General features: G+C 48.2%; 1 protein-coding gene across 1 annotated transcript in view; it reads left to right on the forward strand.

The window, feature by feature from the left end:
* RETREG1 (reticulophagy regulator 1) overlaps positions 1–25593 on the forward strand; it is a 100542-nt gene that overhangs the window by 25452 nt on the left and 49497 nt on the right. The window contains exon 3 of the mRNA XM_004583627.3: positions 2206–2236. Coding sequence (XP_004583684.2) covers positions 2206–2236 — 31 coding nt within the window. The remainder of the gene's footprint in view (positions 1–2205; positions 2237–25593) is intronic.

The following is a 25593-nucleotide window of genomic DNA, read 5'->3' on the forward strand; positions in this document are numbered from 1 at the left end:
ATTAGAACCAGCGCCCATATGGGATCCCGGGGCGTTCAAGGCGAGGACTTTAGCCGCTAGGCCACGCCGCCGGGCCCTGGGGTATAGCTTATGCAGACCAGACAGAAGTGGAAGGCCAAGGAGGGCCGTGAAAGACTCGCTGGCTGTGGGAAGGGCCAAGAGTGCAGGATGACCTCCCGAGTCTGTGCACCTTTCTCTGGACCTATGGATATCTTCACCTTTGAATTTCACTCCTTGACATCGTAGTCATGCGAAGGAAGACATTTTGCATTTACAGGTTGTCAACACTCAGGTCTTGAAGAAATTAGGGTGGTGGAGTTGAAAGCGTATTGGCCTATGTAGTTCACTTCCTCCTGAACTGGTTTCACTCTGTTTCCTTGCAATGGAGGAGTCAAAAATAGACGTGTTGTTGCCTATGATTGCAACAAATTGCCACAATCCTGGTGGGTCAGAACAGGAGACAGTCCACCTCTCACAGTGCTGGAAACCATTAAGCCAAAGGAAGGCAGTTCTGGGGGTACCCTTTGTGCATCAGTTCTCTTGGGGTGCGCTTTGTGTCCCTCTCCTTGACCAACGGCGCCTGTTCAGCCAGATCTTTCTCGTCCATTGGTTTGACTCATCAGCTTTGCCCTGTGCCTTTGCACATCGCCAGCTCCATTGTCGATTGGCCCTGGCCCTGGCCCTGGCCGGGTCCATGCTCGGAGAGTACAGAAGCTCCATTGTCGATTGGCCCTGGCCCTGGCCGGGTCCATGCTCTGAGAGTACAGAGGTGCTGTCCTCAGCCTTCGAAACACTCTTGCTGTTTTCTCTAATAACCATATTCATGACCCAAACTTCTAATAATAAAATAAGCAAGCAAACCCATGTCCCATACTGTTCCAATTTCTTTTTTTCCTGGCCTCAGTGTTAGAAAAAGAAAAAGATCATTATGATAAGGAGAGTAGATGCTTCTAAAATGCAGGCCTTCTGGCTTCCAACCTCAGTCGAGACCTCACTGTTGTTTATAACTTCATGGGCTCTTTTGAGTTGTTACTTTTTTTTTAAGATTTATTTTTATTGGAAATGGAGATTTACAAAGAGAAGGAGAAACGGAGAAAAAGCTCTTCCATCCACCGATTCATTCCTCAATTGGCTGCTGCAGCTGGAGCTGAGCCAATCTGAAGCCAGCAGCCAGGAGCCTCCTCCAGGTCTGCCATACAGGTGCAGGGTCCCAAGGCTTTGGGCTGTCCCTTATTGGTTTCCAGGCCATAAGCAGGATGCTGCACGGGAAGTGGAGCAGCCAGAACATGAACTGACACCTAACTGGGATGCAGACAGAGGATTCGCTAACTCAGCCATCATATTGGCTCTGAGTTGTTGGCTTCTTATATTCCACTGAACTCTGCGATTTTGAAGAAGCTTATAAGGAACATAAACCAAGACTGTGAAAGAGTCAGTTTTGACAAATTGTTTCCTGGAAGCAAGTGTTAAGAATTTGGCACATGAATCTTGGCTGGAGATATTAATAAACATAAGGAAGATGCTTTGCTGAAGACCTTTGACCTTTTGTTTGATGGAACATTTTCTCATGATCATTTATTTCATTGAACTTGGCTAAAGCTGGTAGTATTATATCAAGACACAATCGAGTGAAAATGGTCCCTGGAAAATTAAGAAAGCAAATGAGATATAGGTGTTATAGATTGCCTTGAACTTGACTTGAGCCTGGTTAGAAACTTAAAAGATCTGAAGAATGAATAGATTAAAAACCTTCATTCTCAAATACCCTCTCTTCATTTTTGGTCAGCAACAGGGTGAGTCTCTTCGGATGCCACCCCTATCATTGGTGCTTTCTTGAGCAGCCACATTTTCTCTGTCCGTGAACTTGTAGGTTTCTACTTCTTGTGTGGCTCCTGCACATTATTCATCTGAGTTCGTGTTGACTCGAGTGCACATTTTGCTTGCTCTGCTCAATGCTAAAGCCTCTGAGACACCATTGATTCTAGAGCATTCCATTTTCTCCATGATATGTATTCAAGTATTTTTCATGTGGGGGAGAATTTTGAGTAGATGAACTGCCCACACAATGCTCTGTGTGATTTGATAGTGTCAGTGTTTAAAGTTGTAAGCATTGCATTTGAAGCAGCTCAGGGCCTGTCTAAGCTAAGTGCCTCTTGAGAGCAAGGCCTGATGAAGTCTCACCTTTTCCTCCTCTCCCTGTTGCAGGTGCACAGCTGTGGAGGAGCCTCAGTGAAAGGTAGGGAGCTGACCTTCAGGCGGGTGGGGTCGGGCTGGTGACTGAGCGGCCGAGCTGCATCTCTGAGGTCACATGTCAATAACTTGTAATAATTGGAAAGCAAAGTGTGGCCAAATTGAGGACAAGAATAAAATTGGGACTCCTTCTGGGAGATGGTTTGTATTTTTGCTGTAGTACTGGGCCATGTGCGTGTATGACAATTGCAAAAACTTGGAATTGAAAAGAAGGAGGTCTTTGTGTTTGGGATTTTCTATCAGACTTCATTTTTAAGGTGCCGTCATGGGGGAACAGTGTCACACTAAGTTGTAGAACTCAGTGGAATGTTCTGAAGGGTCAGTCTTGCAGGTGTCAGAGGACTCTGGAGTTGGGGGAGATGGTGAGGTAAGAGATTCCTGGAGAGTGGCGACACGTGGCAGGTGTTGGCCCCCACTGACTCCTGTGCAGCCAGATGCCAGCACCAGCTCTGTTTTTGTTTAATGTCATCCACCATGCTTTGAAGGAGCTGTTTCGAATGGGAGAGACAAGAGTGTTTACGAGGGGAACATGGGCCACTTCACCACTGAGCACATAGGCAAAAGAAAGAAAGAAAAAGTCCAGTAAACTGAATTTTTGCAGAAATTGAGTTTTCAAATTTCGCTTTGAAAATGATTCTAATTAGTTTAAAAGGATGGCTGGGGTGCCTGATTTACATCACAGAAATTTACATGGCCAGGAAGTGAATGCACAGGAGGGACGTCAAACCAGTGCCCTGGAAAGTTCTGTGAGCAAAAACATGTCCGCTCTGCCCTTCTACCCACGTTTCCTCCCATCCTTAGCATCCCACGTCACGGTGGTGCATCTGTAATTAGAAAAAAAGCGGTCGTTGATAAGGTTCTAGTGCTCCGAGGCCCACACTCTATTCACAGTGCAGTGTTCTGCCCCAGGACCCACTGCGATAGCACATGGCGTTCGCCGGCCAGCGGGGAAGGCTTTGCAGACTTCGCTGGTTTTGTTGACCTTGATGCTTTTGGCCAGTGCTTGTGAGGTGCACCCCCTCTTGGCATCTCTTTTTCTCATATTGGCCTGAGGTTTTTGTGTTCGGAGAGGAAGACCGCAGCGGTCAAGTGCCATCTTTTGCACGTGCTGTCGAGGGGCCTTGCCACCAACGCAGCTTATGATTGTTAATTCTGACCTTGGTCGTCTGGCTGGGGTAGGGCTTTTCAAGCTTCTCCAGGCTGATTCGCAAAGGGGACCAGGAGACTCTATTGGTATCAGTAGAGACTCAGTCAGGTATCTGATTGGATAACCCCCTGATTTCAACAAGAATGTATCCGCGTGTGTTGTTTCTCTGTGTGCACGGTGCCTTTGAAAAACACTGCATCATTTTCAGGCTGACTGGGTTTTTCTAAGCTAGTATAAATTAGAAACATCTTTACTTACAGATCATAATCATTCAAAAAATTGTTTCTTTAAAAATGTTGTAGGGATTTCTTTATTTGAAAGGCCAGATTACAAGTAGACCGTGATCTATAGAGAGAGATCTTCCATCTGTTGGTTCAGTTCCCCCATGACTGCAAAAGCCAGGGCCAGGCTGGAGCCAGGAGACGGGAACTCCATTCTCCGCGTGGGTGGCAGGGGCTTTCCCAGGTCCATTAGCAGAGAACTGGATTGAAAGCCCAGCAGCTGGGACACAAATTGCTCCTCATTTGGGTTGCCAGCATTGCAAGTGACAGCTTAATGCACTGTGCCACCATGCTGGTCCTACAGTGTTTTCAACCCAGAATATTTACTGCATGTCTAATTTTTGAAGTTCTTAAGATTTTGCTTGAGAGGTAGAAAGCGAGAGACGATAAAAACCCTCATTGGCTGTTTCCTTCCCGATGGCCACAGTGGCAAGGGAATGTGGCTCACCCCCATCCAGACCCAGTGGGTGGCAGCAGAAGGTCTCTTGGGGCCCCCTGCTGCCTGCCAGGGTCTGCCTGGACAAGAGCTGGACATCAGAGGCAGCTGCTCTGGGCGGGTGAGTGGGCCGTGGGCCTCTTCACTGGCGCTGTCGCAGTGCCCATTCCCTGCGTCTGTCTTCCCGGGAGGCTCACTGTAGCGTTCAGTGCCAGTTTGCAGAAAGCAATGTGTATGTGTGTTTGTCATGGGAACTAAAATATTTGAAATTTGAGTGTTACAGCTGACAGCTCTGGGGTGGTCTGACTGACATTCCAACTTCCAGAAGCTTCTCACGGTTTGGCTGTGCATTGCCTGGGATGCAGCCTGGCCATTCCATCTGACCGCCTCTTGTCGCAGAGGCAGAGCGTGGGATTGCGCGTCTGTCTCTCCGGGCTGGCAGGGACTGGCGTGCGGGGCTGTGAGCGCTCTGCCTCCGGCTTGCTCACCCTAGAGTCCCTCCCAGTCTGCGTGTCCCGCTCTTTCCCTCACACCCACTCGGAGAAGCAGCAGCTGTGCGGCCCCACATCCTGGGATGAGATGCTCTTTTGTTTTCTGGGTTTCTGGATAACTGCCTGTTTTTTCCCCAAGGTCAGGGGAGCAGGAGGGCAGCAGGCGTGGAAAGAGGAACCAGGAGTGTCTGGTTCTTGGTTGGTTGTGAAAGGCACCCTGGTGTTAACGGCATTCCTGGCCCAGCATGAACAGAGTGTCTACCTGGCTCCCACATCAGGCCCTGTGAAACGTGAACTCATTCGGCACCTTCTAAGTGTCATTCTAAGTGTGCAAGTTAGTGAGAAGACTTGTGGAAAAGTGTTTGCTTATGGCGCCATTCATATCAGACTTGCATGGACATGGGGCGGGCATTTGCTTGGTCTAGTGGTTAAGATGCCTGGGTTCAAGGTCAGCCTCTACTTCTGATTCCAGCTTATTGCTGATATAGAGCATTTGGGGCAGCCGTTAGTGGCTCGCGCCACTCACGTGGGAGACCTGGGTTGAGTTCCTGGCTGTGACCCTGTCACAGGCCCAGCCTTTGCAGGAGTGAGCCCGCGGCTGGGAGAGCTCTGTCACTAGCTACGTGATACCAAACAAATGTATAAACAAAAACAAAAAGAATTGTGGAGAGATTTAACTTCCAAACAAGTGAAAAGCAATAGTTACTGAATAGAGAGAAGGAGAAAGAGAGAGAGAGAGAAGAAAGAAAAGCGCCTATCCAGAATAACCACAAATCAAATAACCACAGCAGCCAGGAGACAGGAGCTTCATCCGGGTCTCTCACACGGATGCAGGGGCACAGGAGCTTGGGCAATGTTCTGCTGCTTTCCCAAATGCGTTATCAGGGAGCTGGATCAGAAGTGGAGCAGCTGGGACTCAAACCAGTACCTTGGTGGGACGCTTCTGTCACAGGCAGAGACTTAACCCTCTGTGCCACCATGCTGGCCCAACCTCATAGCTGTATTATCATCGAAACTGCTAGAGTTTATTGTTTACACTTTTTTCCAGTGTGCTGAAAGTCACCTCCTAACTTGCACCTTGTAACCTGGTAAGACTTGCATTTGGCTAATGTGGCATCCAATTCCAAAGCTGTATTTTTTAAAAAGATTTATTTATTTTTATTACAAAGTCAGATATACAGAGAGGAGGAAAGATAGAGAGGAAGATCTTCTGTCTGATGATTCACTCCCCAAGTGAGCTCAACGGCCGGTGCTGTGCTGATCTGAAGCCGGGAACCGGGAACCTCTTCCAGGTCTCCCACGTGGGTGCAGGGTCCCAAACCATAGGGCAGTCCTCTCCTGCTTTCCCAGGCCACAAGCAGGGAGCTGGATGGGAAATGGAGCTGCTGGGATTAGAACCGGCGCCCATATGGGATCCCGGGGCGTTCAAGGCGAGGACTTTAGCCGCTAGGCCACGCCGCCGGGCCCAGCTGTATTTTTGTTTTAAATTTAGCTAGAACTGTAGTGAGGAAGCCTCATCTCCCTGAATTTTGAAAGAAACTCTTGTTGCGCAGAATCTATTTGGATGATTTAGGACCAAAAAAAAAAAAAAAAAAAACCATCCTTGGGCAAAGGCAGTTGCTTAGGTTCCAAGTGCACTTGGGTCATTCTCAGGCCGGAGAGCCTTGATAAGCCTGCGGACCAAGCACCACTTCTGAAGCTCTGTTCCCTGCCAAGTCAGAACCCAAATGGGCCTTTCATTCCTTTTTTTTTTTCAAAACTGATAATTGAACACAATTCAGCAGTCATATCTTGCACAATGGATAATCAAAGCCCTTTTCTTGCACTGCCCAAAGAAGAACAGGTCCATTCATGGCTGATGGCAAACCCAGAGTCGGGGTGCCGGATTTGCTTGGAAAGTTTCTCAGAGTTCTCCATGTAAACTGCAAGTTGTTGTGAGGTTTTCAAGATGCACTTTAAAAATTAGCTCCGCTAAAGGCACACAGGAGATGACGGACTAGGGCAGGTTTGAAACTGTTTTGCAGGAGATGTTTCACAGAAGCTCACCAGGCTTGATGTACCCACATGAAGAGTTACTGATGGGGGTCAGTTTTGGGGTGCAGGTTCAAGTCCCTGCTGCTCTGCTCCCAGTCAGGCTCCCTGCTGCCACACCTGGGAAGGGAACGGAAGGCAGCCCAGGTGCTTGTGTCCCTGCCACCCAGGTGGAAGAGCCTGTGCAGCTCCTGGCTCCGGGCTTTGGCCTGGACCAGCCCAGGAAGTGGATGGGCTCTCCTCTCTGTCTGTCCTTCTGATGTTCGAATAAGCAAATATTGAAAACAAAGTTACTGCTGAGTTTGGAAGGTGTCTTGTGCTGGATAGCTGGATGGCCGAGAGCTGCTCGTTCTCTCGGGAGTCAGTGAGTGATGGTCAGAACACGTGTTCAAGAACTCCCAGGGAATGGCTGTGGATCTTCGTGACAGCCCCGAACCTCTTCCTTATGCTGCTGAAAATGCAATGAGAGAGGAAAGCTACCTCCTGTCCTCTGGCTTCCTTGGCCAGGACAGCCAGTTTTCAGACACGTTCCTGAGGGGGCGTACCTTTGGCAGGTAACATATTCTGTTTAAACTCAAGCAGCTTTGTCAGCGCATGGCAAAGCAGGGGTCCCAGGTCTCTGCAGGTCCCCAGCTGCTGACGTTGTCAGGGAACCACTAAGTGACCTAATACTCAGGACACAGTGAGTGGCACATGATATTTTATTATGATTTGATTTTTATTGTTTATCATACTTTTTAAAAATATGTTTAAGTGGAATTAGTCCTGTAATAGCGCGAGCCAGCACAGGTTCAGTCGGCCTTTTGCCTGCATTTTGCTCCTTCACCTTTCTGTGGCTGAAAGCGTTTCCTGGAGCAGTGTTGCTGCCTGACCGCAGGTGCAAGCCATCTTGCTGGTCATCTTATCCATGGTCTCAGATTCTCTTAACCCCATGTTTTCAGGTTTGCTCAAGGAGCAGATCCCGAATTACTAACACTTGAGAGTGAATGAATTTCCTTTTTAAGCATTTGTATGTTGATCTAAACTGACCAAGGGTTCCCTAGTAGCATGCTTTTCCCAGAAATGTAAGTGACCAGAAAGGAAGGAACGATGGGAGGTGAGCATTTCCCTTAACTCCCTCTAGTCTTTACTGTGATTGTAGGAATAGACATTAAGATTTTGCAGGTGGCTAGAACTTATTTCCCTTATCTGTTTATATGCCCTGAACATTGTTATTTTAGTCATATTTGCCTAGCAACATTGAAAAAATAACTGATACTTTCGCCGAATTTAAAAAGTAATGCATTGCTACTGTAGAAAATCTGATATTTAGGAAACAAGAAAAAAAGCAAACCTAAATCACCTTTTAACTGACCTCATAGGAATTAGACTTACTTTCAGTGGTGTGGTTACTTCCTCCCAGTTGTTGCGTTACGTGATGTGTGTGTCTTAATTGCCCATCCTTTCAACAAATGTAAGCATTATTGGACAGAAAAAAGCAAGAACAGTAAGTGAACAAAACACCATATCCTCTTGGAGTTTGCCAGAAAATAAATGATACTGTGGCCTGTATTGTTAGAGGGTGAGTTTTGTTTCAGGGACAGTGAAGCAGGTGGGCAGGTTGGAGAGATCTGTGGGGAACAGGTCTAGTCTAGTTTTATTGGGGTACTCTGGAAACACCTCCTGAAGGCGATGTTGATAAAGTGGTTTCTGTAAGTGGTTTACTGGAGCGACAGATGTGGGGGTTTGGGAGCTCGTGTATCATGCAGAGTCATGTAAAAGGCTGTCCCCACGCCCAGACCACAGGACAGGAGTGGCCCTGAGAGGATGTTCTCTGAGTCACCGCCCCCTTGTTTCTGTCCATGGGTTGATGTGTCCAGCTACCTGCATAGTTATGTTTGATGACCATTCTTAATTATTTGCAACATAGACATACATTGAAAAACAATACAATAAAATGAATGTGTGGAGTTGAATTTGGCATAGCGGTTAAGCCATGACTTGAAATGCCTGCATACCATATTGAAGTGCCTGGTTCGAGTCCTGGTTCTGCCTTGGACTCTAACTTCCTGCTAATGTGCACCCTTGGCGGCAGCAGGTGAATACTCGAGCCTTTGAGAGCCTACTGCCCAGTGTGGCACCATAGGTAGTTTCCATTTCCTGGCTTGGGCCTTGACTGTTACAGACTGGGGAGTGAGTCAGTGGATGCAAAACCTCTTGTCTGTCTCTTTGCCTTTCAAATAAAGTGAAACTTAAATAAATAAATGGATGTGTTTGAACCTGTCCTCCAGCCAGGACACCTCCTCATGCTGTCCTGGCGACAAAAGCAAGCACGATCCTGAGTTGTGTACTCTGTTCCTTTGCTTTAGAAATAAATAAAAAGGGAAATATTCATTGACTTTACTTACACAGAGATAGGTACACCTAGATAAAAATGTTTGTTTTCTGGTCTGTGAAATGCTGCCTTATTTATGTTGTCTTCTAGGAGAGAGAGAGAGAGAGAGAGAGAGAGAGAGAGAGAGAGAGAGAGAGAGAGAGATAATCTTCCATCTGCTGGTTTACTTCCCAAATAACTGCAGCGGTTGGGCTGAATCAGGAGTTTTGAATTGCGTGTGGACCTCCCGATGGGTGCAGGGAGCCGAGGACTGGGCAGATTCCTCAGGGAGCCGGATCAGGAGTGGAACAGCGGCAACATGGCTCAGTACCCGTGTGCAATGTCAGCACCAAGGGTAGCAGCTTAACTTGCTGTGCCACCATGTCAGCCCCATTCAAGTTTTTTACAAGATTAATAGGCTGTCGATAGCTATTTCTCATTCTTTTTTTTGCTGCTCTATAATATGCTATCATATGGATAAAGCACTACTGCTTACCTGTTTTATTTTTACTGGAATTGAGTGTGTACGTGTCTATCCTTGTCAGACTGTGCCCTGTTTCTGTGAATTTCTGAGTTGACTATAAGGCAGAACAATTGATTACAAAGAAGGAGAACAGGAAATAAGTATCCACATGTTAACAGTTTCCAAAGCCAGCATGCCGCGTGTATGAATTTCCTGCCAGTGTTTGGCAGGGGCTCCACACTTTAAGATGACCAGCCTTCTTGTAGCTCCAGTCCTTAGCCAGGGCTCAGCAGTTTTCTAGGCTGGTGGCCACTAGAGGGGGTGCGAGAGGCGGAAGCATGTCCTGGGTCGGCAGTGAATAACCCGGGCCTGCTGAGATCCAGCTGCACCTTATGAGGGGTAAATGCAGTAGGGCTGCACTGGCCGCGAGAAGGAAACCTGCGGATTCCGTCTGCCTCCGCAGCCACGTGTGTAAATGCACAGAAGCACACAGATATCACTGAGTGGAAGAGTAGAGAATGGATAGGGAGCAGAAGTGAAGGAAGGACTCACTGATTCCCTGTGTCGGAAGAAGCTCCAGCCGAGTGGCAGCAGGCCCATCTGCCGGCTCGGGAACAGCTGGTCGGAGAGGCTCGGGCAGCTCTGTGCTGCGTCCGTGGCCCTTTCCTGCTGCCCTCTGTGCCCCACTGTCTTCTGAAAGCTTCTGGGTGTTATTGTCTGCCTTCAGATGTCCTTCCCGTCTTCTCCGGCCCTTGACGTAGGGGCTTTTCCTCTCCTGGAAATGAGTGGAAGTGCGTAACCCTCCACAGTCGCTCGATACACTCGAAATGACCTTGAGGCACAAATCCCAGGGGGAAAAGCTTAACTTTCAAGTGACTGTGTGGAGGGAGACGTGATTGTTGAGTCTCCAATTGTGAGTGGATCGCTCAGCTACCTAGGCCATGGGTCCTTGCTTAGAAAGTGGCCAAGACCCACAGCCTGGAAGGATGACCGCGGGACCTCGGAGTGTGTGAGCTTAGCTGCTTACTCCCTGGCCCCTAGAACCTGGGAATCTGTTTCCTGCCGTGGCAAGGGAGGCTTGGCAGGTGTGATTATCTGAAGGCTTTCTGATGATGTGCTGTGTGCTGCAATGGGCCCAGTGTCATCACAAGGAATAAGGGAGGTAGAGGAGGAGAAGTCAGGCTGCTGCTGAATTTTAAGAGGAGGAAGTGGCCACGAGACATGGAATGCAGGTGGCCCTCCAAAGCTGGAGGAGGCAGGAGGACAGGTCCTGCTCTGGAACCTCCGTGAGGAGGGCAGCCCGCGCAGCCAGGGAGCAGGTGACCATCGGAACCCAAGGAGATCCGTCTGCGTTGTTTAGTCATGAAATTCACAGCGATTTGTTACGGCACTGGCAGGAGTGTCTGGGTTCATTGAAGAAATGCAGTTTGACCCCAGGGTATGGGAGGACGGTGTCCGGCAAAGGAGGGGCATGGAGGTGCAGGACACAATGGCCAGGGTCCACTGAGTGAAATGAAAAGAAGGCCGCCAGGACTGGACTTGAGAAGGCTCAGAGAAGGAACCTGTTTGGTCAGGGTACTCATGGAGATACCATGATGATATATATATTTTTAAGTTTATTTATTGGAAAGAGAGAGAGAGAATGAGTATCTGCCGTCTGCTGGCTCACTTGGTAAGTGTTAACAATGACCAGGGTCGGGACACACGAAAGCAGGGAGGATGGGACTCGTTCCGGGTCTCCCATGGCTGCAGGGGCCCGGGCACTTGGCTCGTCTTTCGCTGCTTTCCCAGGTGCATCAGCGGGGAGCTGGAACAGAGCGAGAGGCAGCACTCATTCCCAGGCTCTGCGGGGTGGATGCGGCTGCTCCCAAGCGGCCACTTAACCCACTGCTCCACATTGCTGCTGCGCCCAAATTTAAACTTATTCATTTTTTATTTGCGAGGAAGCAGGGAGGGAGGTAAGAGACCCGATTTGGTAGCTAAGACATGGCTGGACGTAAGAGCTGCCTGCCAGGGAGCCTGCTGCCTCGTGTGCAGTGGCAGGAAGCTGGAAGTGGAAGGAAAGCCAGTGTTCAAATCCAGGCGCTCCAGTGTGCGATTGCGTATCCCAAGTGTATCCTGAGGACATTTGTAAAGCTTTCTGCATGCTTTTATTTGTATGTGTGGAGGAGGAGGGAATAGGAGAGGGGAGTTTTTGGAAGTCACAATCCAAATTCAAGGCCTTGAAGATGAGCTGAGGGCTGGGGAACGTGGCAGTGTAGGTAGTGCAAAAACCGTATTGCAAAATCCTGGTGGTGAATGAATGCAAAGAGACAAACCGACCTGCAAAAGCGGCAATTTTACAATTTTTTGTTGTTTAAAAATGTTACTGATTTGGAGCCCGGTGCAGTAGCCTAATAGCTAAAATCCTTGCCTTGCATGAACTAGAATCCCATATGGGCACTGATTCATGTCCCAGCTGCTCCACTTCCCATCCAGCTCCCTGCTTGTGGCCTGGAAAAGCAGTCGAGGACGGCCCAAAGCCTTGGGACCCTGCACCCACATGGAAGACCCGGAAGAGGCTCCTGGCTCCTGGCTCGGCTCTGGCCTTTTCGGCCACTTGGGGAGTAAATCAGTGGATGGAAAATCTTTCTCGCTCTGTAGATCTGCCTTTTCAATAAAAATAAAGAAATCTTTATTTCAAAATTGTTATTTGACTGTGATACACATCACTGAGTTTACGCTGGGTGACATTTATTGCATTGTTGTGTTCTGTCACCTTGAATGCAGTCTTGCTCCTGGGTGCTTCCCTTGTGCTAAAGCAAAGCCACACCGTTAATTGCTGCCTTGCAAGTCGCCTCCCACCAGGCCCTCCACATCCCGCCCCCTCGCTCTGTGGGTTTTCCCCTCTCCTGGATATGCCGGGTGAGTGGAGTCACACTTGGGTGTCCTTGTTGTGTCTGGCTTCTTCCACCTACACAGTGCTTTGCAGCTCCGCATCTTCCACTTCTTACTAGGGCTGCATCCTTTTCCACGGCTGAATACCACTGTCCCCTTGTCTGCAGACACCACATTTTGCTTCGCCAGGGATGGGTAGCCACTGAAGCTGGTCTTGAGTTTTGGCTTCAGGAATGGAGCTGCTTGGTTGTATGCAGTTTGGCCAAATACAGATGTTAGGTGAACAGGAAGAACGGAGTGTCAGGGCTCGCCCACTGCTCTCCAGGAGTGGTCCGTGGGGCACTTGATGCATGCTGCCAGTCCACATGGTACCCACAGGCAGAACTCAGCATGGCATGTGTGTGGGAGAGGTGGACTGGGCAGGTGATGGGTTAGCCTTGCCCATCAGTTTCATGTCTACTGGAGTGTGAAACACAGCATTGGGTAGCTCGGCCGATGGTAGATGCCAGCTGGGAATGTTGAGTTCAGGCTGCTCTGGTCCCTTCTGTAGTATTCTAAAGGAGACACCCAAAATATGCCCTTTGTCGCTTCAGTCAAGTGTCCATTTGATAGTTACTGATTTTTCCTGAGGCGGGGGTGTGCAGGAAGGCGGGCACTAAGAGAGGACACTGAGAGAGGGCACAGGGCTCTGAGGGGTGAGCAGGTCCGTGGGGGGCACCTTTCCCGTGGTGCATCGCATGTTGGTGAGTCCTTTAGAAGGCTATTCTTGTGTCTTGTTTTTAATACCTGAACAACTGGGAGAGAGAACTTATAATCCTGTAGTCATTTGGCTTGTATTCTTAGAGAGTATTTTTAAACTGTAACATTCAGAGCCATCTCATGTCATTTGAAGCCCAAGAGGCACTTTTGGTATTCATTTCTGCTGAGCTACAAGTTGGAGAGTTTGAACTGTGTTTTTGCTTCTTTAGAAAACACATTTAAAAAGATTTTTTTAAAATTTGGGCCTTTTCTGGGGTCAATGATTATGGTTATTAAAATGATGAGACTTTATTTTCAGTCATGACTCAGGCATCATTTGCTGTGGAAAGAAAAGTGGATTCCGGAGGGTAGCAGGCTGGACTTCTTCAACTCAGAAATGGCTGTTTATTCTGAATAAATGATGTATTTAAATACTTGTCCCCTGAGGGCCAAGTCAGCGCGAGATCATCTTGCATTACAGGCCTCTTGCTGGATGTACCAAATTCAGAAGAAATAGTGAAGCCGAAGTCGAGAAACTTGGATTTTTAAATAGAGAAGGGAGTTTGAAAACAGGACTGTCCAGGTCTTTATTAAACAGGAACAGGAAACCTGTCCTGCTCCATAGTCTTAGTGTTGAAAGCTCGGTAGGTGGGTAGGCCATGAGTTGGACCATTTTTGCTTGTGCAGCAGGAGGGGACAGCGTCCTGGGTTGGCCAGTTTGTCCTGTGTGCGTGGGCACATGGGAGTTAGAGAGCCCAGGGCACCTTTGTACTTCCATCAGGGCGTGCAAGTCTTTGCAACAGTGAAAGGCTCTGTGCCTCATCTGAAATGCATGTTCTCATGTTCAGCAGAATATGAGCTAGATAATTTTATCAACAGCAGGAAGGCAGTTTAGCTGAAGTCCAGAGAGTCTTTTCTGTGAATTCTGCCAGCTAATTCACGGTGTAACCGAAAGCTCTTCTCTTGTAAGTGATTTTGAGAAATGGAGGGGATGCTGAGAGGTGGTTTGGGCTGGGTGCCAAGGTTTCCAGCTCTAATTCTGTGGCATTCACATGGGCTGTGCCCCCTCCCGGGTTTGCATGCCATCTTGGCCTGGGACGCTGTTTATCGTGGTCTGTTCGGGCTCCCATGCAGAGTTCACCAGGTGTGTTCAGTAACAGGCACTTATTTCTCAAAAGTTCTGGGAGCTGCAAGTTCAAGCTCAGAGTGGCAGCATGACTGGGTTCTTGGTGATGTCCCTCTTCCTGGCTTGCAGAGGCTGCTTTCTTCTGGCGGCGTGTAGAGAGAAGGGCTGTGGTTCTTGCACTCACTCACACCCGTGACCTCATCCACACCCAGTCACCTTCCGAGTATCATCACTTAGGGTTTCAGATCGTCCACCTGTGAATTTTGGGGGTCCACAGGCAGTCATTCCATAGCACTGTTCTTCTGCAACTGTCCAATCCCTCCCCACTGTTTGAATTTAATAATGAGGGATATAACTGAGTTGATACAATTCATGGGACTATGGCTTGGAGAGTCAGATGAAGGTTCAGGCAGTTCGAATCTCTGAAGGGATCAGAAGGAAATAAACTTCGCAAAGAGAATCTGCCCCTTGGAGTGGCGGTTGTAGTATCTCCCAGCACTTTGGGTGCAGCAAGAAAACAGTCCGCCGTAATGTTTGGATATACTTTCCCTTGCCTGTCACTGTGGGGTTCTGTGGCTCTTGTGAGTTATTTCAAGGGCTGCTGTAGATACTTTGGTTTGAACCTATAGGACTGAGCCATTTGCAGTTACACGCCACCATTGCTCATTTATTTTTATTTTTTGGGCTCATACCTCTGGTTGGTGACTTGACTAAAATGGGCCTGATCCTTTTGTTAGGTGCTGGGTTCACTAGGGAGTGTGCGCGAAATGGCAGTGGCATCTCATGTGCGGAGGACACTGGGAGCAGAGCCATCTGCCCGCTCTGACCACCGTTGCATGGCCCTGGCATACGAAGATGGCGACGACTCTTAGGGAATGGGAACATCCGAGCAGAAGTGGATCATCTCAGGCTCTGTCCTGTGGCTGTGTGAACATGCCCGAGATGGGGCAATTTATATGAAAGACAAAGTCATTTGGGGGCTGGTGGTGTGGCACAACAGGTTAAGGCTCTGCTTGCACTGCCAGCACTCCATGGGAGAGCTCGTTCCACTCCAGCTCCATGCTAATGCACCTTGGAAAGCAGCTGAACATGACCAAAGTGCCTGGGCCCCTTGCACCCACGTGGAAGACCTGGGTGAAATCTCTGTCTCCTGCTTTTAGTCTGCCCAGATCTGGCCATTAGGGCCGTTTGGAGGATGTCTGTCTTTCAACGTCTTTTTCAAATAAGTTAGTCAATCACTTTTTTTTTTTTTAAGAAATTGATTTGACTCACAGGTTTGGAGGCTGACAAGTCAGTGTCTGGCGAGGGCCTTCCTGGCGTGTCAGTGCATGGTTCAGGGCGTCACGTGGAGAGAGGATGAGCATGACAGAGCTTGCCTGAATGCTAAAGCTCTTCCTGCGGTAATGAACTCACACCCATGTAACAACACTTTGCCGTCTGTGAGGGCAGAAAGGGTATGTTCCCAGCGTGGCAGACACTTTGAAACCACACAGTGCACAACTCCTGGGTCCTCAGATTCTTGTCTTGTTTCAGTAGATCAAAAGTTTTTAACTCTTCCCAACTTCAACTGCAAAGTCCAACGTGCAGAGCCTCAGGGTGAGGCTTAGCACCCTTCTCCCTGAGCCAGGTTTCTCTCCAGCTGTGAGCCTGTGAAATCACACGGGTTATGTACTTCCCACTGACCGATTCATCAAGCCAGTGGGGTTAAGTCTCCAGCACAGGGCAGTTTGGAGGACGTATTCAGCCCATGGAATTTGTATAAAGTATTTGAGTGTTACATTCTTGAGATCCTTTAGATGTTTTCTTAATCAACAGATTGTGTGGAAGCAGATAGGAGCAGCATTCATAATGCCTGTATCAAGACTTCCTCATTTGCTGTACTTTTCTCTTTAATGTGCAAAGGTTCATCGTGAGCAGATAGATATTGCAATGTAACAAACAAGCGTGTCCATGGAAAACAATGTGCACTTGTTTCTTGCCTCTGTGTTGTTCGGACTCTGCTGGAGTCAGTTGGTTTAGGTGTGGCTTTGCTCCATGATTTGGGGTACATCCAGGCCAGTCCCACAGTTTTTCAGCCTCTTTCAACTGGAGACTATTCAAATTGGATTGTTCTCATGGCCAGTGGCAAGTGGAACACAAGAACTCAAACCCAGTGACCCAAGTACATTTCAGGCCTTCACCAAAGCTTGTCACATGCTCAAGTCCAAAGCTAACAAGCAAAGAAGAGCTCTGGAGGGAAGGATATGTCTCTTGATTGATATTTTTGGAGTGTTATGAGGTCCGAATCTGTTCATAGGAATATGTGTATTTTTATTGTGCATTCGGCACCTCTCAGATTTCTTCAGTATAGAAATTTTGTGACACGTATAGAATAGAATAGAATAGAATAGAATAGAATAGAATAGAATAGAATAGAATAGAATAGAATAATGCTTGTGAATTCATTCTGTTTATTTTCGTTAAGTTATGGGTCCACCTCCTTCCCTCTCTATTTTCTCCTCCTGCCATTTCCCCTCAAGTTATCACAGCAGTTTAGTCTTTTAATAACACAAGTTTAATTTTCTGCTACTTAAATGTGGCTGTCAGAAACTTCTTTTTCTAAGCCTTAATAGTTTATATATATTGCGGGCTCGGCAGTGTGGCCTAGTGGCTAAGGTCCTCGCCTTGATCCCATGTGGCTGCTGGTTCTAATCCCGGCAGCTCCACTTCCTCTCTATCTCTCCTCCTCTCAGTATATCTGACTTTATAATAAAAATAAAATAAATCTTTTAAAAAATAGTTTATATATATTGCTTGATTATTTAAAACATAATTGTTTTATCCAGCACTGATTTAAGGGAGTTTACATAGTACTTTGCTGTTTTAACCTTTCGAAACAGGAACAGTTGTATTGACTAATGATTCCGAGATGGGAGTTTTGGCCAGTTTGACATTATGGAGATGTGTTTGTGTGTGTCTCTCCGTTCAGAGCTGGAGGGCTCTGTGAGACCCGTGGGGTGACTCTGAGCACCTTCTGTGGCTCTCTATTTATAGAAGAGACCTCACTGTAATATTGAAAGGGGAACTTGAAAGAAAAAAGATACACTTCTTGGCAGAATCATCTGTCTGTTTCCATAACCCAAGTTAACGCTGCTGAAATGAGTTTTTGTTTTTCTTTGAATGATTACATATTAAACTCCTATTGTTGGAAGCATTCAACACAATTCACAGAGAACCAACAGTTCTGGGCTCTGCAGGAGTAGGATTGAATGTGAAGGTAGAAAATGTATTCAAGGTACATTTTTTTTTCTGAAGAAACTGTCAAACTGATAGGAATTCTATCCAGCCTCAGTACTGATGATTCTGTGAGTGTTTGAATCTCGACTTTACAGGAGTCGGGTTGAACAGCTTTCACGTGATTGTTGTGTATGGCCCTTGCCCATATTCCAGCTGGACTGTGGGTTTTTTTCTTGTTAAACTATTGATCTAGTAGAGCTGTTAAAGCCTTGATTATGATGTATAATTTAAAGATATGTTATCACGAAGTAAAAAGGAAGAAAAAAGAGCCAGAGTCCCTGGCCGGGAGTTGGTTAGTCATCTCTGCTTGCCCGTGATGAAATGTTTTCCATTGTGGACCTGAGTCCTGAACTCCTTGTGCTGTTCATAAAGGTACGGGAGACTTTGTAAGTGGCGGTGTTTCTGTGTGCATTGAGAAGGGGCGGGGAAGCCTGCCGGGGTCACCCTCAGCACTATTTGGCACAGCTGCTGTTTTGGATTCCTGTTTAATCTTCGGGGCCACCTTCTCTGTAGGTGCCTTGCACTGGAGCCTGCCTTCTCCCTCCAGCGTTGACTAAACACCTGCTATGCCTGAAGCGGGCTTTGTTGGACGGCGGCACAGGACTTCGTGTTATGCTGACATTTGATTGGATTTCACTTGATGCTGAAACATCGGAAAAATGGGTCAACTGGCAGAGAGGTGTAACATTGTTAGGCGTCCTTGAAGCTGTGTGAAATCAGCTTTTAAATCGTTCTTAGAGATTCCATTGTTATTTGCAAAAGAGAGAGAGAGAGAGAGAGAGAGAGAGAGAGAGAAGCAGGCATGTGCTACCAGAATAAAAATAGCTGTGAGGATTACGTCACCAGAAAAGGTTTTCATTGGTACATCAGGACTTGGGAGAGGCAAGTCTGTGATTATATTTAGACTGATTCTATTTTGCTCATAGAATTTGGTAAGTTTTTAAAAAGTCAGAGAAAGGTAGGGGCAGGCATGACTGAAGGTCACCAAACTTATATTGTAGACATTTGAATTTAAAATCAAAGTCTGGCATTCATTTTTACTTTTACCAGATCAGCACCTTATTTTATTCCTGTTTTCCAGTCATTTGCTGTAATTATAATGCTCCAGGCAACGTGTTGCTTCTAGCAACTTATTTCTTTTCAGGAATATCTCGGGAAATGTTAAGATTTGTGCAGTGGGAAAATGTGTTGCAAGGACCTTATTTTCATGCCTGTGTCTTTTTCTTCCTTGGTCTTACTGTTGTTGCCCTCACCTCCTTGTTTCTTGTGACCTGAGGGCAGAGGGTCTGGTGCGGTTGCTCTCCGTGCGGGAGCAGTTAACGCACTGTGCGCAGGACTGCCGCACCTTGTCGTAGCCCAGCCCTGCACGTAAGAGAAGACCCGGAGCCAGGAAGGTGCTCGGAGCAGAGGCGCAGCTGGACGCCTTCCTAGGAGTCCGAGGGAGCTGAAGGCATCTTGCGGTGCCCAGGGGGACAGCCAGGGCATTGGAGGCCTGGGTGATGAGGAAGGTAAGCAGGCAGTGACTGTCCTCTGCTTGCATGCACTCTGCTAAATGAGCTCTGTGCGCCGCCCCTCTTGGTCTGTTCAGACAGCGCGTTCTCAGGGGCGTCATGGCAAGTTGAACGGATTGGAAAGCAACTGCGTCTGTATTGAGCGTGTCCAGATTTTTTTTCCTTGTCATTATTTCCTGAGTAATACGTACTTTGTAACAGCTAGTTCCTGGACATTTACTTGTTTTAGGTATTAAAAGTATCCTAAAAATGGTTTAAAGTGTATAGGAAGACGTGTAGGTTACACTCCAACACTAAACCATTTTATGTGAGGTGGATTTTGGTACCCATGGTGGTAGGGACATGGTCCTTTGAGCCAATCTCCCACAGATACCAAGGGACCACTGTGTTACCAGTTTTATCCTCAACATGGTTCCATGAGGCCTCATTTAAAACACAAGGACAGTGGGCTTGACACCTCTCCTCTAGTCCCAGTGAGCTGCACCTTATCATCGGACCCGAGCCCAAAATCCAACAGCAGGTGCTCCTCACTCTGGGATAAAAGTTCTACTGCTAATCCTAGTTCTTCAAGATTTATGTTTATTTGAAAGGCAGAGTGATAGAGAGAAGGAGAGACAGAGAGAGAGAGCTCTTCCATCTGCTGGTTCGCTTCCCAAATGTCTGCAACGCCAAGAGCCAGGAGCTGCTTCCTGGTTTCCTCCCCAGGTTCTTACAGCCCGTTAGCAAGTGCCTCCTGCCAGGCTGCCAGGCTGCCAGGTTGCCAGGCACTGTATGTCACCCGACAAAACTCTGTGAGAGCGATGTTTTTTCCCTAAATCTCAGAGAAGTTCAGAGGTCTCTGCAAGGTCTCAGCTCAGAGGCACAGGGGCTCAGGAGGGGGTCTCTTGTGGGTGCAGGGCCCCAGGACCATAGCCTGCCTCTGCTGCTTTCCACAGGCCACAGACAGGGAGCGGGAGCAGAAGTGGAGCAGCCAAGACTCAAACCGATGCCCACGTGGAATGCTAGGTGCTCCAGGAAGAGGCTTATTTCTGGATTCCGCCCACTCATTTCCTAACAGTCTCGGTTACCGTGACCTTACAGTAAGCCCTCCTTTCAGCAATAGGAAAACCGAGGCTTAGGAACTCAGCTTGCTGTGCGCAAAGCCTGATGTTTCTCCCAATTACCTCCTGACATTGAATTCTTTTACATGTCAGGAGATCTTACGCCAAGGAAGACATTAGCTGATATGACAGAGATCAAAGTAGTGTTGCCAAAAATGTCTATGAAAAAAGCAAACTTTAAATCTATTAAATCTTCATCAGCAAACAGCTCCATTTCAATGACAAGAAAAGCCTAATTTGCCTGTCATACACCTGAGGAGTCCCTGGGTCAGGGCTTGTGTCTACCTTGCACGTGCCACCTGCCTTCCTCCCCTCCCCATCACACACATCACGGTTAAGCTCTGGCCATCTCTAACCCCTTAACACTGACCACAAAGCACATTTCCTACTTTCATTTGCTGGTTCACTCCTCAAGTGGTCTCAGCGGCCAGAGCTGAGCCTGTCTGAAGCCAGGAGCCAGGAGCTATGTCCACATAAATACTTGGACGTGAATGTTTAAGTCCTTTGTCCTGACCAGGATGCACTCACAACAGAAATGAACTAATCATGGGTTTTAACCCTTAAAACACTATTTGAATGTATGCTTCCTTCAGGAAGGATTTGTGCCTGTTCACTTAAAATGTCATTTCCCATCTTTTGCACCAAGGCCGCATCATTTTAAAAAGGGAAGCTCTTTGCAAACATGCCGTTCGGTGGAGAGAATCCCGTGCCGGTCATTGTTGTGACATGGGAATGTCAGGTGCATAACCCCCTTGCCAACTGCTGACAGTTTCTCAGAACGTGTTCAGGGCGAGTCAAGGAAGGGATGGCATGTGGTCTGCGGTCTGCCTTGCAGTGGGGAGGGCGGAGGGCAGGAGCTGCAGGGGCGACTTCGTGGGCTGGGACCCTGCGGTTCTAGCCTGGAGCAGGCTGTGTGGGGAGCTGCCTGGGAAGAGGGGCCCGGGGTTACACTTGGCTCTCCCCTTGTCTCCTGACCTGCCCAGTCCCAGGCCTGCTCTGGAAGTTATTTCCAGAGGGCACGAGGCCCTGTGGTGACAGCTTATTTCTGGACTCCCGGTTCAGCTGGTGGCACTCTGAGGACATTTGGGGGGTGTGTTCCCCGTGCTGTCATCTGATTACCACTGAATGCAAAGAACTCTCCCTTCTGGCTTGAGGCGGGCGTGTGAGTGCTGAAGCAGAAGAGCTTGTTTATTTCCTGTGAGCTTATTTACATAGGCCGTGGAGTCTCTTCCTTCCTCAGGGCCCCTCTCTGCAGGCATCCCTGGCATTTGGGAGCGGGCTACTTGGGCCTTGGGCAGGAAAGGGGTCTCTAAGCATGAGCATTTTCTGTGTGCAAAGAAGTCATTTTGGTCACTTCTGGACAACCTGGGAATCCAGAGTGAGGCTGCATCACACTCTTCTAACAGCCCCTGGTTGAGCTTTGAGCCCAGGGTACCTTCATTCCTTCACCGTAGGGCACTTCGCCATTCGCGTGCGTGCGATTTGCCACGTCGCAGTAGGCCTGGGATTGCATTTGGAAATGGGAAAGTGGTGGTTAAGATAGGCTTGTGGTCGGACCTCTGTGCTTCTGTACTCAGCTTCAGAACGGGTGTAGCTGGGGGGGACTTCCATGGGACGATGAATGCCAGGGGCCTAGAGTGGCTCGTGGCACACTCAGCTCACCCTGGCAATCACATTGCTGTTATCTGTGGTTATCTCCATTCTGGTCGTGAAGCAGAAGAGGTCTGGATTTGAAGCTACTTGCATGCTGAGAGCCAGCAGCCAGCGCTCATCCTGCAGCTGCCTGGAGCAGTCAATTCACAGGTTGCTCTCATCCAACGCCGCCTCTTCATTTGTTCCCCCAAGGCTGGCGGCATGATCTTCAGAGCTGGAGCCAGGCTCCCCATGGTTGTCAAGGCGGCTGAGAGTGAGGGATTAGGTTTCTGAGTCTTCTCCAAGGCTCAGGCTGCACTGCTGTGCCACAGCTCTGGACCTCTCCCTCCGCCTCGGGGCCTTGCCTGGCCTCTGGTGTTCAACCTTGCAGGCATCAGTTAGTTCTCTTTTCCTGGCTGCAGTCAGATGGTGATACTGGGCTCAGCAGGTCCTAAAATCCTTCCCCGACTGTAATTCTTGATTTTGTGAGGGTTCTGGAGAGCTGAGACTCCCAGTACCAAGTTGGTTTTGTTGGCTGGATGTTTATTCTCAAAGCATATGGGGCCCGAGAGTCGTCCGAGGCAGGGGTGCCACCAGTGGATAGAGGGCACGCCTGTGAGAATGGCACCATGCTGGAGGGTGTAGGCCTTTCTCCTGCTACCGTGTTGCTTGTTGCTCCCACCTCACATCCTGTTTAGTTTTAGTGATCTGAGCCTTGGGCGTTCCCACGGACATCCTCGGGCAGGGGAGAATGTCTGTCAGCAGGATGGGCTCTGAGACGCACACCTGCGGTTCAGCCTGACTCTCCTCTTGCTCTTTTCTCAATGCGTGATTGGCCCCTGGCAGTTTAAAAAGCTTCTGAAGCCTCATTTCTTCACATTAATTTGTGGAAAATGTGGTTTCATTTGGGAAATCATGGTGAGGCTTTGAGCCCGGGGAAACCTGTAATGTGTTTAGCGCAGCTCCTGGCGCTGTGGAAGGTTCTGCGTACACAGCAGGTGTTCGACTCACTCAGACTCGCATACGAAGGCAGGCAGACTGGGATGGCCTTGCATCTGCCTGCTCAGGGGAACAGAAATTAGCGGACACTGGCCCTTTCACCTGACCCCTTTGCCTGAACCCTTTGCCTCCCCAAAGCAGGTGCAGCTACCAGGGCTTGTATGTGTCCTCTGAAAGTTCATGTGTTAGAAAACCAATTTCCAGGTTCATATGTTAGTAGTATTTGGAGATGGTGCTTTGGTGAGGGAGGAAGGATTGGAAGAGGTCCTGTGGAACCCCAAGAGAGTTTTAGTAGCTTTTATAAAAGCAAAAAGGACTGGTGTGGTGGCCTAGCAGCTAAAGTCCTCACCTTGCATGCGCCGGAATCCCATAGGGGGCACTGCTTCATATCCGGCTGCTCCGCTTCACTTCCAGCTCTTGCTCATGGTCTGGGAAAGCAGTCAAGAATGGCCCAAAGCCTTGGCACCCTGCACCCGTGTGGGAGACCTGGAAGAGGCTCCTGGTTCCTGGCTTTTGGTGGCCACTTGGGGCGCGAATCAGCACATAGAAGATCATTCTCTCTGTCTCTCCTTTTCTCTGTAAATCTGATTTTCCAATAATAATAAATAAATCTTTAAAAAAAAAGAGCAAAAGAAGAGAACTGAGGTGGCTCCAGCTCGCCGAGTGCTGCTGTCCGCCATGGAGTGATACAGCAGGCAGTCCCCGCCCAGTACTGAGCAAATGGCACCATGCTCTCGGACTCCCTAGAGCATTAACTGAGACAGTAGCTGTTAACATGGTGGGGGACTGGCAAGGAGTGAGATGCAGTGGACAGCTCATCTTTAACTTTTGACTCCATTTGTTCATCTGGGAGGGCGCTCAAAGAAATCTGAGTTGGAAAGCACTAGTTGACTGTGTTAGCATGAAGTTGGAGCCCACTGGTTTGTAAAGCCTTCCACCTGTGATTTTAGTTTGTAACACATTAAGTTCAGGCATCTGTTGGCTTTGTTGCTGTCAACACCTTGCACCGATATGTAGTCTTTGGACACACAGTGTAACGCTCTGTGATGATTCGTAGTTTTTCTAACCGGTGCAATTTGACACATGTGTGGAGTTAGGGTTTCCTATTGGATGGGAACAGGGAGTAAATGTCAGAGTGTTGAGAAAATGAAATGAGAGATGTATGTTTGTCCTGTGTCCTTGTGTCTCCGGGTGGCTCCTCGGGACAGAAGTTAAAATTTGTTGAAATGTGAGCATGTCTGGGTCCAGGGCGTGAGTCAGGGTGGCAGTTCCTGTTTTGGGAGCCGATCCACTAATTTAGGCATTCTTATCTCATGGTTGCTGGGAGGACTTATATTCTTCGTCTTTGAAGACGTAGAAGAGTATTTGTGTTTTCATCAAGGCTGTCTGGCATGAGAGTATTTTGTGAGCACTTCTTGGGGGAAGTCAATAGGCTGTTGATTTTTGTGGTCATCTCTGGGAAGAGGCAAACAAGTGGCTTCCCATGTGGAAAGCTGGCCTGGAAATCCTGATTGGGCCAGGCATTTGGATGGCCCATTGTGAGCAAGAGGAGAGAAGCTAGTGTAAATTTACCTTCTTTCTTCTTGGGGTGGGAGTGGGAGGTGGGCTTCAACGGAACAGCAAGGACACAACATCCTCTTGTTTGTACGTTCCTATGTGATCTCAGATCTAGCAGGTGCATGTGGCATAAAGCTTTTCTGCCAGTCCAAGGCAGCATGCATCCAGTAGCTACTGTTGGTATTGGTTGGGGGTGGGTCTCTCACATGTGTCAGTGGGAGCAAGTGGAGAGCTTGGACCTTGCATCAATTGATTCCTGCTGAATAGTTCAGGCGTGAGCCAACTAAAAACACACTTTCGTATTTATAACATAAACAATCTAAACATAAGTGTGTGGGGGGTGTAAGAAAGAAAAACAAAGTGGGCATTCTGATTTAAAACCCACTGGGCTAGGATTCCAATTTCTCTGTACAAAATATGTCTTTGTAAATTTACATTTTGGTTGTTAATGTCCAACTTATCCACCGGAGAGAGTGTGTGTGTCTATCTTAGCCCTCTCTCTCCAGGGCATACCTCAGGGCCTGGCCCATGCACAAGTGTTCAACACAAATGCTTGATGAGTACCCAAGTGGTCTGGCAACTGTAGAGGAGACCTTGTTTTACAGAGAAAAACAATTGCAGCAGAAGACATTTCTTCTTAAAATTCGGTAGAGATGTGTTTCTAACACAGCACTCTCTAGTGCACTTAGAAAGCGAATAGCAAAGCGATTAGGAGTTTCATGTGAAAAGTGTGCCGGGAAAACTCCAAAAAAGCAAGTGGGAGCTGGCTGGGAGGGACGTGTAAATGGTGATACGGGTACAGAAATACCAGGCTACCCCTTCTGATTGATTCACACATTATCACATGATTGCCTTGACCTCGATAAGCTTGCCTGAAATAAGCCTGGTAATCTCTGCTTTCCATCCTGCCCCCCTGTGTCCTCACTCTCCTGAGAGGCTGGACAAACGTGGAGCCCTCTGTGCCTCAAGTGATAGCGTTGGGGAGAACACCCTGTTGACCTGTTCACACTGCATCTCACTTCTCAGAGTGGCTGTCGACAGTGTGGGTCTCACACACACTGCCACTGTCTTGGCTCTTCTGAACACACCCCATGGCCCCATGGTTTTGTTGATAAAGCATTTGCTGCTGTGAATCAGCAGGTGTAGATGATGTTTACTTAGTTGAGCAAGGTGGGAAGGATTCAGAGTTAGGGAAAAGTAGGTGTGATCATTGTTTCCAAACTTTCTGTTTCTTCTTCCATTTTGGGGAGAAGGGAGAGAAAAGGGGAGAAGCTGTGCCCAGCCTCCCAAGCATCCCAGGACCTGGGAATGGAGAATGGCCATCA

Source organism: Ochotona princeps, chromosome 23 (assembly GCF_030435755.1).
Source record: "Ochotona princeps isolate mOchPri1 chromosome 23, mOchPri1.hap1, whole genome shotgun sequence".
NCBI lineage: Eukaryota > Metazoa > Chordata > Mammalia > Lagomorpha > Ochotonidae > Ochotona > Ochotona princeps.